Source organism: Sylvia atricapilla, chromosome 6 (genome assembly GCF_009819655.1).
Source record: "Sylvia atricapilla isolate bSylAtr1 chromosome 6, bSylAtr1.pri, whole genome shotgun sequence".
Lineage (NCBI taxonomy): Eukaryota > Metazoa > Chordata > Aves > Passeriformes > Sylviidae > Sylvia > Sylvia atricapilla.
The window spans coordinates 43,800,925-43,818,588 of NC_089145.1; the positions used below are offsets into that span (position 1 = coordinate 43,800,925).

General features: G+C 42.8%; 2 protein-coding genes across 2 annotated transcripts in view; one reads left to right on the forward strand and one right to left on the reverse strand.

Moving 5' to 3' along the window:
* TRMT61A (tRNA methyltransferase 61A) overlaps positions 1–17,664 on the reverse strand; it is a 108,175-nt gene that overhangs the window by 14,909 nt on the left and 75,602 nt on the right. The gene's annotated exons all lie outside the window — the stretch shown is intronic.
* BAG5 (BAG cochaperone 5) lies at positions 4–5,450 on the forward strand. The gene is made up of 2 exons (XM_066321727.1): positions 4–116; positions 710–5,450. The coding sequence occupies exon 2, from the start codon at positions 739–741 to the stop codon at positions 2,089–2,091; it is 1,353 nt and encodes a 450-aa protein (XP_066177824.1). The 5' UTR covers positions 4–116; positions 710–738; the 3' UTR covers positions 2,092–5,450.

The following is a 17,664-nucleotide window of genomic DNA, read 5'->3' on the forward strand; positions in this document are numbered from 1 at the left end:
CCGCCTCGGCCCCCGCCTCCCTGTGCGCGGCCCGGCCGGGCGGGGCTCGGGCGGTTCGCGGCGCTCGGCCCGTGGCGCAGCGCCGGGCCGGGCAGCGGGTCCTCGCCGGGCGGCGGGTGAGTGAGTGACTGCGGCGGGTCGGCGGCGCCGCGCGAGTTCGCCGCGGGGCCGGTGGGGACGGGCCTCCCGCAGGTGCCTCGGCGGTGGCCCGGTGTCATTTCCTCCTCGCGCTGCGCCGGGCCCCACCGCGGGGGAGGCGGGAGGTTGCGGCCATGGAGGGGCAGGGGGCGGCGAGTGCTGAGGGGCAGCGAGGTACGTGCGGGGAAGGAGCTCTGCCCCGGGGTTGTAGCGCCCGAGGGCGGTCGGGTTCGGCCGCTGTTCTGCCCCCGCTCCGGGTTCTCCCCTGGGCTGCGGGTGCCTTGTTTGTTCTGCGGCGGCTTCAGCTGCGGAGCAGGTGAGGAAGGCAGGGCGGGAGGCGGGGGGTGAGCAGCCGAGAGCTGGGCGTGTGGCTGCTAAAGCATCGCCCCTGCGGCCCGACCTGGAGAAAGGTGTAAAAAAAATTAAAGGGCTATGAAATATCAATAAGTGTTTTACTCGTATTGGTGAAGATACTTAAAATAGCTGTAATGCTAAAGTGCTTCAGACTGTGAAAGTTGAAACGTGTGCTCGTGTAGCACTTAAGCAAGTCTTGTTCCTGTTTTCTTTGTAGTTCATCTGGAGCTGGACGAGGGAAGAGGAATGGATATGGGTAACCAACACCCATCCATCAAACGGTTACATGAAATACAGAAAGAAGTCAAAGAGATCGAACAGCAAGTGGCTGTCTTCAGCGGTGTATCTACTGACCGAGATTACAAGAAATTGGAGAGAATCCTTACGAAACAGCTTTTTGAAATAGATTCTGTAGACACCGAAGGGAAGGGGGATATTCAGCAAGCCAGAAAGCGAGCTGCCCAGGAAACTGAGAGGCTGCTGAAGGAACTGGAACAAAATGCAAACCATCCGCGCAGACTGGAAATAGAGGCTTTGTTCAAGGAGGCGCAGTCACTTGTGGAACACGAGATCACATCTTTTTACAAAGGAGGAAACTGTATAAGTGATGAATTTGAAGAAGGAATTCAGGACATTGTGTTGAGGCTTACCCAGGTGAAAACTGGAGGGAAAGTTTCTCTGCGCAAAGCAAGATACCGCACTCTGACAAAGATATGTGCTGTTCAGGAGATTATAGAGAGTGGTACAAAGCAGCAGCTGTCCCTGCCACTCTCTAACGATGCACATCCTTCTGTCTCCAAAATTAACTCTGTAATGTGTGATGTGAACAAAGCCAGAGGAACTCTCATTGCACTTCTAATGGGAGTGAGTAGTAATGATACCTGCAGGCATCTGTCCTGTGTGCTCACAGGCCTCATTGCTGATTTGGATGCTTTAGATGTCTGCGGTCGCACGGAAATAAGAAATTACAGAAAGGAAGTAGTAGAAGAGATCAATAAATTGCAGAAATACCTGGATTTGGATGAAGAAGCAAATTCTACTCATGCTTATGATTTGGCACAAAATCAGTCCATTCTAAAAATAGAAGAGATCCGTAAGAAGATGAAGGAAGTTAATTCTTTACTTTTAAAAACAGAGAATGCTTCTGACTTGTATCTGGGATCCAAAGCAGAGTTGCAGGGACTAATTGCCCAACTGGATGAAGTGAGTCCAGGAAAAAATCCCTGTATTAGAGAGGCCAGGAGAAGAGCAGTAATTGAAGTCCAGACTCTTATAACATATATTGATTTGAAGGAAGCACTGGAAAAAAGGCAAATGTATCCAGAGCAAACTGCTGCTGAACATCAGTCTCATAAAGCAGTTTGGACTGTACTTGGAAACTTGTCTCAAATTCAGCAAGAGGTGATTTCATTCGATGGGAACAGAACAGATAAAAATTACATGAGACTGGAAGAACTTCTTACGAAACAACTTCTAGCCCTGGATGCTGTTGATCCACAAGGTGATCAGCGGTGTAAGGCTGCCAGGAAGCAGGCAGTAAAGCTTGCACAGAATATTCTTTACTATCTGGACATGAAAACAGATGAATGGGAATACTGAAGCAGCCATGGCCTGACGCAGAACAACATTTTTCCCTTTGGCACTTTATGAAGATCATTGGAAGCACATAATAAAGTGTTCTGTGCTTGCTGAAATCATGGAGATTGCATAAGCAGTTGACTTGGCTATATGTCTGCTATCCCACGCAGTCACCCACTTGCCATGGCAACTGTCAGTACCCCATCAGCAATTCTGGTCATTGCTATAAGCAAAGAAGTGCAATTCTTTGAAGGAATAGCTTAATACTTGAGCAAATAGCTTCTTTTTTTATTTCTTTTTCTTTCTTTCTTGTTTTTGTTTCAATAGCCTTGTGCAATGTTCAGTGAATGCAGGTTTTTCAAAGACACAGAAACTTCCTTATGGTGCAGTACTGGCAAAACTGTTCAAGGAAACTGGACATGAAAATTAGTATTCAGGCATGAGGCTCCATCCAGCAACTTCACAGCAGTCTGGATGTACTGTTAATGTGCTGTTGTGACATAAAGTACTAAGGGCAAAAAGTCTGCTGGCATTTGGACTGTACTTGATTTATTCCATCCACCATACCATCTAGATTTCTCGGTAATGGAGCTGTAATGCCAGCTGCAAATTAGCATTTACATAGGCAAAGCCAATTATGTCAATTTTTGTAATACCTGAGCCCTTTGATTTGGAAAACGAGGTCTTTTGTTGGTGGAAGTTCTTTCAAGTTATTGCTTTAAGGTACTGAGACTTGGAGAGGAAAATCTGTACATTTATACCAAACAGATAAAGGGGATTTCGAGGATTTCAAACTGTCAGCCATAAACCCTTGAAAACTGCACTGAACTTTATTTAGTGGCTGCTTAGGTGTCTTTTTTAACTCTGCTGTTGCACCTGGTTTTCACACTTGGCAAAAACAGAAACAGAGTTCACTTTGAAGTGAAATGTGCATTTGGGAATTATTTTTGTAAAATTAGGTAGCCAGCTATAAAGATGTCCCTAATGATGTGTGTGTTACATGGTCAGGTGTGGCTTCAGGTGTGTCTTGGAAGGACTTGTGGCAAATGTCTCTCTTTGCAACTCATTCACTTAATTCTTTCAGTAGCTTCCTAAATAAGCTTGCTTGTGCTGTTCAATGCACTTACCTTTTTATTTGTGGCTGCTGGTGCCAATCACATTTCTACTACAGCATGTTTTTTGGCATTTTTGAGAGCATGGCATTAAAATGATTTGAGTATATATAGATACATATAAGGAACATAGATGCATATAAAGATATATTTAATTATGGATAATTTGCACTCACCTCTTTCAGGATGAACTAATGAATTATTGTGCTATAGATGATGATTTGCACCACTTAAAGGAGTAAAAATCATTTTGGATGTTACCATAAATATTTTTAAGATCTATTTTAGACTGATTAGAGAAGACAGTACTGTCTGTGAGAGACAAGTGCCTTTATGACACTGCTAACTTGCACCGTCATATGTAGATATAGGAACTCCTTACTGGCAGCTTGATACATTTGTAATCTTTGCAAACTGGATTTTTCAGGTATATATCTAATTCTGCTGTAGTATATGTCAAGCTAAGATAATACAATAGGTGACAGTTGTCCCATAGTCCTGAGAATGAGTATCAGATTTGGGAAATATGTATTCTGCTTAAAAACTAAAGCATTGGTGTGGAGGTGGGGGACTTTGGGCAGACCTTCTGTGCCTATTGCTACAAGAATAATATGTTTGTTCATAATATACTATGAGATGTTGATTGAAGGCTGCATACCTTCAGAGTGTGAATAGATTTTGTTTGTGATTGTACAGGTGATTGCTTTGCAAATCTACTTGCCACAGCCGATTTAATTGAGTACAGTGCCTAAGGCACAATTTGGCAATGCCAGAATGTTTGTTGGAGGATTCTGAGAGAGATCTGCTCTTTCAGAGACACAACCCCATTGAATTTAACTTCCTGCACTAAAAAAAATTTCCGTAATTAAAATTCCAATCTCTATTTGAATATTACGTGGCTAACACAGGATATTAATAGTGTTATACACCTGAATTACTTTACTCATTTCAAGCTCTCTACATGTTTGAATTGTGACTTGTGATTTGCACTTACATTTTTAGGAAAGATAAGGATTTGATATTGTAATGATATTAATAATTTTTCTTTAGTGTTACTGTTGAGTCTCCAGTGGTTACTTGTAGTTTGTTTAAACAATTTAGTGTCTGTGTTCTCTGGCAGATACATGTAGTTTTTTAAGTGTTTGAGCCTCTTATGTAAAAATGAGTAAGTATAGTTATCAGATCTGTTCTATATTAAATGTGTCTTTTAGTTTTCCTGAATGAATTGTTATGCCTGCATCTCTAAGAATGCAAATGTGTAAGGTTAGTGTAATTTGACTGAGTAGAGTCCAGTAACAAGATATTATATGGAGTAAGCTTTTTTCCTTTGTTCTGATAAATTGACCATTTAAATTTTATGGTTAAATCCTCATCTGGAATGGCATTAATTCAGAGTTTTTGCATGAATGAAAGTAATAAAATATATGTGCTTAACCAAAAAAAAAGAGAAAAAAAAAGAAAAAAAACCTAACCAAAAAAGAAATGCACAGGTTTCTCAAAAATTTGCTTTTATGCTGAAGAATGTAATTTCTCTTGGTTTTTGTATCCAAAGATTGAGAGACACCCAACTTTTCTTTCCAATACAGCAGGCTAAAATAATCAACAAACAGTAAATGGACCAAATGGCAAAAGCCTGCATTTTAGTACTATACTAAAACAGAATAACTTTTCTGTGTGCTGTGTTATGTACCTTAGAGCAAAATAATCGAGTGGCTATTCTGGGGGAGAGGTAATCCTGCATTGTGATTCCTGTTTGTTAACCAAATTTCTTTTAAAAATAGTTTTCTTTAGTTATTTCAGTGTTAATTTTTGGTTGTTTGCCACTCAGAGTGGTTTTTCTGTGATACAAGTTTGGAGAAGATTTTTGTTAAGTACAATTCTTACCTTTTTAGTTTAACAGAAATCAGTGTCTGTGCTCCTAATGGTGTCTGTCTGCAGTTGTTGCCATGTAGGAGGTGACATTTGTGTTCACAGATCCAAGATTAAATATTGCAGTGTTACATTCTTGATTATTAATACAAATACATTACTGCTTTTACTAGGTATTCATTTGAATGTTATGCCCTGATGCCTTTCTCTATTTATTTTTGAATGTGAGTTATCAGAATGTAATTTACTTTTGTCTTAGAGCAAGTGTTTTTATTAAACATGCAGACATAAAGCGCTCTTTTTTTTTTTCCCTCCCCTCCTTCTTTAAAAGTTTGCTTTTTCACTGCTGTATTGATTAAAATAAAGTTCTTTGTGTGGATACCACTCCTACTTGCTAAATCTGGTGCCTGTTGGTTTTCTCTGCATTCCTCAGCAGTAGGTTTGCACCCTCCAGGGCTCCGCTTGGATGATGAGTGCAGCAGTGCTGGTGGCAGTGTTCAGATCCTGCCGCTTTGCTGCTGAAGGATGCTGCCTGAGCAGATGAGCTGCCCAAGCTGACGGTGTGAGTCTCTTCCTGCAAAGTCAGTGTGGATTCCCGTGCCTTTAGCAGGAGCTTAGCTAATCTGGTTTTAGGGTGTGCATGTGAGGCAGGTTCCCTGATTGCTCTGTTGGCTCAGTGTGTTTTTTGGACATGCAGTGGGCCACGTTACTGGCTCGCTGCTGATGGAAATTGGGAATTCTCTTCCTGCCCAGAAAGCTGCCGGCGTTGTGCAGTTTCTGCTGCTTGGCCAACTCCAGTGAGGTGATCTAATCCAATAAAATGAGAGAAAACAAACAACAGAAATGGAGGAGGGGGTTTAATGAGCCAAACTGGCTTAGAAATGTATGTGGGCCAGAGCTACTGCAAAGTGAAGGGATGGGTGGTGCAGCCATGGGCTAGGGAGCAAATGGTAAGAATTTCGGTAGCAGCAAGTCATTAGATCAACTTAAAAGGTGCATAGTTAAATAACTGGAGGAGGAAGAAGGAAAGGTGTCAACTGTCGACTCCTACAAAGAAGTAGGAATTTTCTGCTTCACTAATGGGATATGATGAAGGCAATACAAGTGAATCATGTATGGAAAATAAACCAGTAGCTTTCAACTGCGCTTTCATGATCATGTCACAAGTGATCATAGAATCCTTATAGAATCATTAAGGTTGGACAAGACTGCCAAGGTTTGGTTTTGTATCTTTGTACAAAGTACAATCATGTCAAAGTACTACTCAAGATCTGGAAAAGCTTTACCCAGAAGATATTGGATAAGAGCAGAGTTTATAAAGGTTGAACGTTCCCATAGGTAACAACTTCACTGTATCTTCTTTCCCTTTTAACAATAGAGCTTATTTGAAGTAAATATATTCTTCAAAGACCGGTAAATCCTCTGGGCCATGGCTCTAGATGTTGCTCAGCTAGCTGCTGACCTGTTTGTCTTGATTGCCTGTTTACTTGTCAAAGACGAGAATTTATGTTGTAAGAATATTTTATGTGTGTGTTTTGGTGCCTGAAATGGTTCAGCTGGAAAAACACCATATTTTATTATATTTACGTATTATTATATTTATTTTAGGTGTATCCTCTTCTTTGGAGAATTCTCAAGCTGAGAATTTAAGGAGTGGAAGGACATTAGTACTGAGCTCATGGATTGAAGGCCTGGGGGTTCAAGCTGGCTGCCAGCAGGAGACATTTAAATGGCAGGATCCAGGAAAACATTCCTGCTAGAGGAAACTGCTAGCAGAGACATGACCAAATGTTTTTCAGAGTTGATGTTTTGAGTGAGCTCTGTGTCTGTTCCTCTGCTGCTGCTGAGCTTTCATTGAGAAAGTAGATTCTCAGGGAAATATTCCCTGATACACTCACAGGCTTTCTGTTGAAGATGAATCTGAGAAATAATGTTTAAAGCTTTTGCTGGTGGGGTTGACCTGGATATCATTCTGATTTGCTATGTGAAACAATGATGTCCACGATGCTCTCAGTTATATGGGTAGGCATGTACATGTCAGCTAAAAGCTGGTCATTAACTGAAGAAGCTGAGAATGAGCTGTGCTTTTGCTGAAGGCTTTGCACAACACCCTTTCCCTACTACGGAGCATTTGGTTCTGGGGACTGCCAAGCACAGATGAGTTGCACTGCTTGACAGCTCAAAAAATAATGAGGACCTTTCCTAAGTCTGCAAACTCTTCCTACAGGACATAAACTGTTGCAGAGTTTGCCATTAGAAATGGAAAAGTACAATGAGTTTCTTAATTGGGCCATTTCTCCTCAATTAGTTTTGCCAGACAAACTCCTGTGCCACAGGAGTTCCTCGTGCAACCTGTATTTCAGGCAGCTAATCAAAAGCATCTCATGAGGGAGGGAACACCATGATGCAGTGCAACGTCCTTAGTAAGGTCCAGAATACATACCCCAAACCAATCTGTGATCATGGCCACCAAGAGTCCATAAGCCTAATCAAAACCCCAAAGAAGCAGAGAGACAAAAAAGGCTTGAGGAAAACAAAATGAAAAACTAATGTAGTTGTCAGGTTTGACCAACTTAATTTGGTTTTATGACAATAAAGCAAGCAAAGCAAAGCTCCCTTTTGGCTTGGTGCAGTTGTACCTCTTCTACACCCTGCAGTTCCACATTGTTTTCCACCCTATGTCACCCTAAGTGCTCCTCCTGGGCACGATGTAGCTGATAGGGGCTAGCCTTGGAGTGCCCTTGGGGAAGAGGGTGCCACCCATCTCCAGGGATACCATAATTACCTTCATTCTCTCTGAAACGTGTGGTTGTGGCAACTCCTAGCACACAGAATATCAGCATGGCTTGCATAAGGCAGTGTGAACATGAAGGTTATACCCTGTAATAAGCTGGTAATTGGAAGGGGTTGTATAAAAGCTGCTAGCAAGTCTGAGTAAGATATCTTTTGTGTGTTTATGCTGAATTTTTAGGTTTTTAAAGAAAATTCTTTGTAACCTTTTATTCAAATCAACCTGGAGCCTGTGATCAAGTTTCTTACCTTCCAGATGCTTCATGTTAATATAATACCACATGAAAAGGAGGTTTGAAGAGCTCCATCGTCAATGGATATTTATGAATAGCCTCTGCTCACTTTCAGACATGTAGTAAAACCCAGATTTTCCAAAACACTCAGCATCCAAAGTTCCCACCATGACAAGTAAGGGCATGTTTTGAAAAGGAGCCCATCCATAGACTCAAACACTGTCATTTCTTGTCACAGACAACCACAGGATGATCCCTGCAGCTAATCAAGAAGCCACTTAAAATGGCTTTGCCTCATTTCTCATGTGAAAAGTTGTTCCAAAGCATCATTGCTGTGAGGACTGAGTAACCTTCTAATTTCCAGCATAAGCATATTCATGAGAAGCTTTTCTTCTCCCCTAGTGTGTAGTCTGTAATACATTTATAGGCCACAGCTGAGCTGCCTCTCAGCTCTGGATTTGCTTGGCTACCAAGCAAATACACCCAAACAGGCTGAGCTCCTTTGAAACTCTCTATCCTCTGAATCCAAATCAATTTATAAGTAGTGCTTAGCAATTTTTTCAGTTTTTCCAATTCTGACAAAAACTTCCAGCTTGGAGTCCATACACGTACACTGTTGGATGTATTGTTTCAAAGGAAATAGAAAAAAAAATACTAATATTAGCACCACAATTGTGAAACTGAATTACCTATTTTCAGTACTTTCTTCATGGCATTGTCTTCATGCCCAGCTTGCTTTGCCATTTGAATATTCTAGCAATTGATAGTTTTGAGTTCAGAAGGGGATTAGAAACCTTTTCAACCTCTGCTATGCTGGAGTGTTTTTGCATCAACAGTAGGTGTGTCATTGTCTGAAGGAACTACGTGTGAATAGTTTTCAGATCAGAACCTCTAACTGATGGTTTCACTCAACTGGAAGGATGAGTTTACTTAGGCAAGTACAATAGTAGCCAAACTAGATTAAAAGGTTCTTCAGGGAGAGTCCACTCTGGTTCATGGCAAAGGTCTTTGAAATCATCAGTTAAAACAGGAGACTGCTTAGTAAGTGTGGACACAGTGTAGAAGAATGATTTGCATTGCTTTCATGCATAGATATGTTCAAATTTTCATTATTCAGAGTATTAAAGTCAAGAAAAAATCTAATAAACTCAAAACCATTTTACTGCACATATATACACAAGTGGACATTCATATGAGTTGTGCACTGTGGTTTTCAACCTTCTTCAAGTTATAAACTCCAAAAATAAATGTAATTAGAATCTGCTGACCACTGTGTCCTTTTGGGAGCTTCTAAAAGTGCCAAGGATCACTAAGAGTCTGCAGAATACTAGCTGGAAAGATTATTGACATGCAGTAAGGCCAGTGGCTGTTTCAGAAAGCCTCAGAATAGCCTCAGTTCAACTCAGTGTTTGGGAACATTTCTCAGCATCTCTGTTTTCAAAGCAGAAGCCACTTTATTGTCTCCTTTGTTTCTATTGTGTTTCTGTTGTATTTGTCTCTGTCTTTTCATTAATAACCATTAATTCAGTTTTGTGGCAAATTTCATCATGTCTGGTCCATCTTGTTCTTCCCAAGCATGAGTTTCGTCCCAAGTTACTAATTCTTTTGTGGGCATTGTTTTCACCACTTCACTGATGATTGAGCTATTTCTTTGTCCAGGTGCAAATCTCACAGCTGACATTTAGGGAGCATTTCTCTGGAAAAGATAAATTTTCCTCACTTGGTCAGACCTGGAGACACTGGAAAAACACATGAATTACTATGTTATGGTTCTCTGGGACCCAGGTCCTGGTGGTTGAGAAGAAGCTGTTTGAGATGCAAGGCAGCTGGGAGGACTTTTCTGAGCTTCATTCCTGGTACAGAAGAAAGAGTGTTAGGAGGTTGCAGCCACAAATGAGATACCATGAGAAGGTAGAAGAACAGCCAACAAGGTGACTAGAAACACTAATATTGCTGGTATACTCAGCTGATGGAAGGTAGGACACAAAATGGAGAATGGCATGGGGCTCCAGGAGGCAGCATGACAGCAAGGGCAGGGCCGATCCTGAGACAAAATCCAGGCTCTGCCAGGAGTCCAGATCACAAGACAAGGCTGGTGCTAAAGCAGGTCTGAGGGTAGGTCAGGAGCTCAGCCAGAGGGTTGGGGTCAAGGCCCCAGGTCCAAATAATCAAGGACAACAGTCAAAGGTGACAATGTTTTAGACAGACTCTGCTAAGCAGGTAGGGGACCACAGGATACGGTTAAACCATAGGAAATTTGGTGTTGGTCTCAAGTCACAAGGATGCATTCCTATAAGTCCAGAGAGAAAAGTCAGCTGCTGAATACCTCAAGGACCTGAGCGTGGAAAATGTCTGGGCCTTTAGCAAGTGTGCAATTTCTGATCATATGACACAAATTTAGCCACACACCTGTAAATCCGAAGTTCATGATGCAATTGCATTCTGACTTCCTTACTATAGGATGATGCTGTATGGGATGATGATTTATAGGGTCATGCGGTATGACTGGGCAGATGCAATATTTATATTTAATTCAAGGTAAAATGATCTTGACTCATTGAATTTGTACAGAGCTTCATGTGGAAATCTGAGTGGTCACTTCCAGTACCCATTTCAGTTTTGACACTACCTCACAGAGAGCTTTCTGGAGTATTTCTAGCTATCCCTGTGATATGGACACAAAGATGATGAAGATGTTCCTAGAATGCACCAGAAACAATATCTCCACTACAGAAAGGGAAACATTACTGTTGTTGCCCAGGGGAGCATGGAGCCCCCTTTGAGATATCATATGTACTTTTGGTCATTCCCACTCAGGGAAGCTTAATGTCCACAAGAAATGCAACACAGACCAGAAGAGTGAAGGGCCTGGTTTAGTGGAAGGCAGTAAAAGAGCTGGGTTTGTAGCCCAGAAAAATGAAAACTGAGGAAAAATTATTTAAGATTGTTCTCTCTAAATAGGTGAAGTGTCAAAGATGAAAGAACAATTACTTAAGCTAATGGATGGAAATGAGCCAGACTGAAAATGGGGGTTTTTCCCAGACAATTTCTGAAGGAAGCTATATGAGATGTTGTCTTGACTTGATTACCCCAAAGATTCCTTCGAGTCCTTCAGTATCTGCCTTCTTAAGTCTTCTGTGGGTGTGCTAATATATGTCACAAATTTCTATTTAGCTTACCCTGCTTTGGAAATAATGTCCATTTCAGAGTAGCTGTAAGGTTCTGTTAAATTCTTACAGACAAGAAGCCATCCTATGATGGTAATGTGGCTAAGTAATAATGCTTAAAAAGTTGATCACTATTTCTTTTGAAACTTCTTATTCAGTATCTGGCTTCATATTTATATAATTTCCTGCAGATAATGTAAATCCAACTCTGAGTATACCATGACTAGTTTCATCACAGCCTCAGCAGATTTCACTGACATTGGTGAGTTTGATTTCAGAGCACCTCCGGGGAGTTCAGGCTGTTATTGTTCCTTGTTCCTAATTGGCTTTGGGGACCAGTGGGTGGGAGAGGCTGTGCCATACCCAGAATCCAGGGTGTTAAAATTTAGATGATCCTCTCTAACATGCCTTCACTGTCTGTGTGGGAGTACACTTTTCAGGAGCCCACAGCCACCAAATGAAGGCATTTTTTCATAGGAACCTGAGAAGCAGAAGTCTGGCAGACATTAAGTCACAGAATCAGTGACTTAGACCACAAAAGAATTAGTAACCTGGGAGGGATACAAGGAGAGCATTTAATGAAAACCTTTGCATTAAGAGAGGATTAATATCAACAGATCATGAGTGACCAATATTTTTGTACCCTTCTCAGAGAATCCACATCCCCTGCTGGCAGCCTGTTCTAGCTCTTCTATAATTAGCAAGTTTTTTCCTAACAGCTTGACTCTTCATCTAAAGATTTAAATAGTGCTAACTTTTTTTTCTTCTTACTCTATCTTCATGACTCTGGAGAGTAAGTAATGGTTAGTAATAAATAACCCTAATCCTTTATTATTCACAGAAAATAGCTGTTTCCTCAGCTCCCCTTTTAGCAGTTGCTTATATAGACTAAGCACCCAAACAGCTTCAGTATTCCATCACAGAATAACCCTACGTTATTTACATTTCTATTGCTGAGGTGTCTCTCCCATATATGCTCACCATGGGCCTATTTCTTGAAGTACTATTCCCAAAAATGGACACAGGACTGCAGCTAGGGAGTCATTGGCAATTAGTAGCATGGCATAATTGCCTTTCATATTTTAGCTATTACAGTCCTATAAATACAGCCAAGAACACCTTCATTGCAAGAGCATCACAGAGTAGTTGACTCACATTCAGCTCAGGATCCTGTATGAGCCCAGACCTGTCTGATCTCACCCATCATGTGCAGGACTCCTGGCACTGGTTCCTGCCCCTGGCCTGCCCACAGCAAGGTGAGAGCTGTGCTGGGCACATTTCAGCTATTTGATCTGAAACCTCCAAATAAGGCCTCATTCAGAGATAGTTCCCAAAAACCTTCTGAAGAAAAAGAACAGCTCTAACAGAGCACTTAAAGAGATGTCCATACTCACTAGAAACTTTTCATTTTGCTAAGCCTTCTCATTATTCCCACACCCTTCCTTAGCATTACATGTTCAGCTGCTGAAAATAGGAGTGCCTTCTGCTTTCTGGTATGCTCATCTGCTCATGCAATCAGGAGCATTCTCTCTGGGGTTTTATAGGCTTGAGTAGCTCTTTGGCAATGGACACGTTCTCTTCCACATAGTCTGGATTATGGCAGACAAAGCATTGTATCACTTGCATTAGTGATTTCCAGGCTGTGTTTTAAGGACAAGCTTTCTCTGATCTGTGTTCTAGATTGGAAGGGAATGATATTTAAAAGGAAGAAGGTGGATGTGGGTGGCAATCATTATCACAGGCATGGGAAAAAGAGTTGATATCTGACCCTGGAGTTGCTGGTTCCTGGGTTAGTGATTGTATCTTTCTATTTGTTCAATACCCAGCACAGTGAGGAATTAGATTGGTGACCCTGGGGAGAAGGGTAGATGTTTGTGCATGACTTTAGTGCCTGCTTCAGTCTGAAGCCATGGGCTTCAGAGTCACTGAAACTGGAGTTTCCAGCCTGACTTCAGTGTCCTGCCACAGCTCCAACCCTGGGTGCATCTGCATAGAGGCACTGCAAAGATAAGCCACCACTGCAGAGATAAGCCACAACTGACAGCAGAGCAACCCTTCCCAGGGGTCAAGCAGTTCACAGATCACTGAAACTGTTTCCAATGTGTTTTTGAATGTAAATATTGGAATGTCAACTTTGGTCTCTCCAAGGCCTTTCCATGAGATTTTCACCTTCCTGCTCAAACACCTGTACTGCAATTCCCACTTGTGATTGCCAGCTTTAGCTTAATCCCAGACTCTCCCTCACATGAGGTCATCTTGTAGGAAGAAGCTCCTTCCCTCCTCACATTGGGGATGCAAAGGGTATCAGCTCACCTGAAGAAACACAGGACCAAAAAGGCAACCCCAGCTCTTCTCAAGACTCAAACTGTGGAGATTTCATGCAGGCAAAAGCCTCTGACTATGAATGCAAGCAACACCTTCCCTCACATCAAAGGGTTAAAACACTGAATTTCTTTGCAACAGGCACTTGGATGCTTCCAGGCATTGTATGAGCTGCTGGGTGTGTTGGGAGTGTCTGCTGTCTGCCTGGACCATTGTTCTTTTCTTCAAGGCAGCACATCACTCTCTGCTGTGGGATATCTCATCCCTCCTCCTCCGTGTAGGTGGAAAACTCATCCTGACAACACCTTGCAGTGTCTTGTGCTGCTCTTTGATTTTCCTTCTGATTTGATATTTGCTGTGACCTTTTAATCTCACCAGGATGGCTCTGCTTTGAAGCACGAAGCCACATGGTCCCTTGGTTGAGGTGTCACTGCAGTTTGGTGGAAATAGGTTTTGTTTGGGAAGGAAGGGGGAGGCACAGCACCAGCTTTCTATTTCTGTACATCACTCCAGATCCTTGCTCTCTGCTGTGCATGGCTGCTGCCTTGCAGGGTGTGAGAAATTCCATTTCTTCTCTGCTTATCCATTTTGTCTGACATGGTCCTGTGCTTGGGCACTAGACTCATGCCTGGTCCCCTAAATCTCAAGAGAGTCTTGAAAGAAACAGGGCACAACCTAATCTGCTGTTTTCTGTCTATAACTGGAGTGTATGACACACTTCTCAAAATAAGCTGCAGTGCTTATTGGCTGCTGCACTGTCACAGGGTGCAGAACAGGAAAAGCAGTTCCTCAGCTTTCATCAGGGCTTTTGTTGCCAACCTGATTTGTCACTTTTCTAACTGAAAGCAGCAGGGCTTTTACCTCTTTGTTGGCTTCACCTTTTTGCAAAACAACCAGTAGAATAAATAAAACAAACATGACATTTTGGAAGTGCAGGAAGTCAGAGGGATTATTGCATGTGGATTTGTAGGGAACAGGATTCAGCTCCTTCAGTTGTCTAAAGAACCCAGCTCTGACTTTCATCCCTAAACACATGGTTCTCCAAAATTATCTGGAATGCAGTCTTGCAAAATCCTCAGCCTCTCCTCTCTTCAAGTGGCCTGGCCTGTGCAGAGGGAGAGAAGAACTTGTCTGCTCACAGTGCCAAGAAAGCACTGGCAGATGTTTAGAAGGTGCTGATATGTCTTCAGCCACTGGTGTTAAATTCCTGAAGGGGTGAGGCTGTGAGGGGTCTGATAAATGGTTCAGACAGGGCACTGCATCTGCTCTCATCATGTGCCCAGTCAGGAAAAGATCGTGATTTTCCAAAAATGAAACACCAAGTGGAAGAAAATGAATGTGTCTGCATTTTTCAGTTTGAATATATTTCTTAAATACAACTCATGAACATAAATGCTGTCATTAAGGGTTTTTTAAAAAGCCCTTCACAAATGTAAATATTAGAAGTATGAAGTACTCAGTGAGCAGGAGATTTAGGTTAATAGAACTAATAGAACTCCTTTCAGAAAGTATCATGACACTAATGTTTACCTAGCTTTTTTTTTTTTTTCCTTTTCTTTTGTGTCTCTCTCTCTCTTTTTTTTTCTTTTTTTTTTTTTCTTCTTTTTTTTTTTTTTTCTTCCCCGTCTCTTAGCTGTTTCTGGCTTATAAATGCAAACTTTATTCCTCAGCCAGCAATGTCATTTGTATGTGCAAACCCATGCACAGGAGATGGCATGAAAGGCCAGATGGTAACAGCATTATGACCTGCTTAGCAGAACAAACACTGCCTGGGACTGCGAGCTTTTACCTCGGTGTCAATATGAACTGAAGACCCAACCTAAGCAGCTCTTACTGACCAAGAGCACCCTATATCGATGATAAAGCAGGAGGAGATTTGTTTACCACAACAACAACAAAAAATAAATATGAGCATGGCTAGAAGAGAAATGGGCCACAGGAAGGCTCAGTCAAAAATTTGATCCTGAGTTTCTGCTGTGTGTGGTACTGGTGTGTTCTTGTGAATCACAGTGCGCTGACCTGGGGGCTTTGTTCTTCCACTCCTGCTGGTTTAGCACATGGAGAAGGGCAGCGCTTCCAAGAATTGCTGTCCATCTTGTTTATATAGCAGAGTAAGCAAATGAAGGCAATTGGAGGCCCTTGGTGGCACGATAGGCAGTGGGACACACCCAGGGCACCCTTCCAGCTCCTGGGCTCTATCAGCAGCAAACAGCTCCAGAGCTGCTGGGGGTGAGCACAGCCCCTCCACATGAGACCAGCCCAGGCACACAGCCACGGGCCAGGCACTGCTGGGAGCCCTTCCAAGGACCAGAGCCAACACACACACACCTGCACAGTGCTGCCTGCCACTGTGGGAATTGCTGCCTGTTGACCCTGGCTGTGGCAAGCACCAGCTTCTTTCACATCCCCTCCTTTAACTCATCAAGCCTCCTCCCAAAATACTCCCATCACCCTGGTCTCAAGCCTCCCTGCCAGGCAGAATCTGGCAGTGTCCCACCTAAGATTGCTGACAACCAACCATTTGTCCTTGTGCTGGCTTTGTACTTTACATTCAAAATCACACCCTCCCCTGGGTTGGCTTGTGTTTATGTGGGAGCCTGTCTCAGCATAGTCTGTGTAGGGTTTCCTTGGGGTCCTTGTCTTCAGGCATGTGGGCACATTTCATCAGCTTGCATGTCCCTCAATAAAGACCTTTCTTACTGTTTCTCCAAAGGTCTCTCATGTCTCACCAGAAACAGCTTTATCTGTGCACTAATTCACTCCTGGCTACTTTGCCTACTGTGATCTCTGGTCCATCTCTGTAAGTTCAGGCTGTGTCATGGTGGCCACCTGAGGTATATTAGATAACAACACGCACACAGAGGTGTCCTTGCCCTCCACTGCATCCCCACTGCCCTGGGAGAGCCCCAGCCTTGCCTCTGCGACACCAACCCGGCTGCACACAGCAACTAATGCCCAGGGCACTGAGAAAAGTAAACCCTCTTGCTCCTCCACAGGAGGCTGGAAAACTGCCCACTTTCTCTGGAGATGCTGAATATAAGCAGGTAGGTGTGAGAGGTGCAGATGCTTTAACAGGAATGTTTTTTCAAGAACCAGCCCTACTGTCTGGAAACGGCGCCAGAGTGTTGTGTTTGCTGCTTCTGACTCAAAGAAGAGAGATAAAAATAGGCTTTTACTGGGCTTACCACAGAGGGTGTACTGCTGTCACACTGGTACTAGCACACAGCACTGCTTAATGTTCATTTACCTTTGTTGATAGTACTTTCCCTGATTTTTTACCCCACCAGTGTCCACCCTCTCTAGTCTAGTATTTAATGCTTGAAGCATGGATTTTTCTTCTGACCTTCTTCACAGCACAGTCTGCACATACCTGGTACCCGCCTGATGAGGTGAATCCAAATTTAGACGCATTTCCTTGTGAAGCAAATGACTTTCATTTGATGAGAGGCACCTGGCTGAATAGCTGAGTGATGGTTTCCTTCTAGGCCTTTCTCAGAAGCAAAAAGCAGCTGTTATCCTTGTGCTGTGTAGTCTCAAACAACATAAAAATCTAGCAGTTATTGATCCCCTGTAGTTAACTCCATAAATTTTGCCAGTAAGCAGTAGAATTTTTTTAACATCCCTGAATAAAAGCTAAGAAGGGAGGCAGCAATTTTCCATCTCTCTGCCAACACTGATCTGCCTCGGGGACTTGGCAGGACAAGTGACAGCCAGGCCTGACAGGCCTGTCTGCAAACCACATGAGATGGTAGACGGTCATTGAACACATTAGCTCCACCTGTGAGGAGACAGGGCTGTACTCACGCTCCTGCTGCGGGCACCAAGTGGTTGTGGCTCCAGGCTCAAGATGGAAATCCACATTCCCTGCAGAGCCACGGAGCTTCTGAGAGCTCTGGTGTGAGATATTCAGAGCAGTCTGGAAGTGTGCAGGCATGGCATGGCAGATAACCACTGGTTCTTTTGTTTCCAGGAGTGTCTTCTGTGATGTTAGGGTCCTTTTGCCCTGGGTTTTAATTCTCTGAGTGATTGGTCTTTTCATTGTCCAAGCTGTGGCTCCATCTGTAGTCACATAGCCAGCTGAGTATTTGTATTTTTGAGTGC

Coding starts and splice junctions, on each gene's coding strand:
- BAG5 (XM_066321727.1), top strand. CDS start 739: ATGGATATGGGTAACCAACACCCATCCATCAAACGGTTACATGAAATA.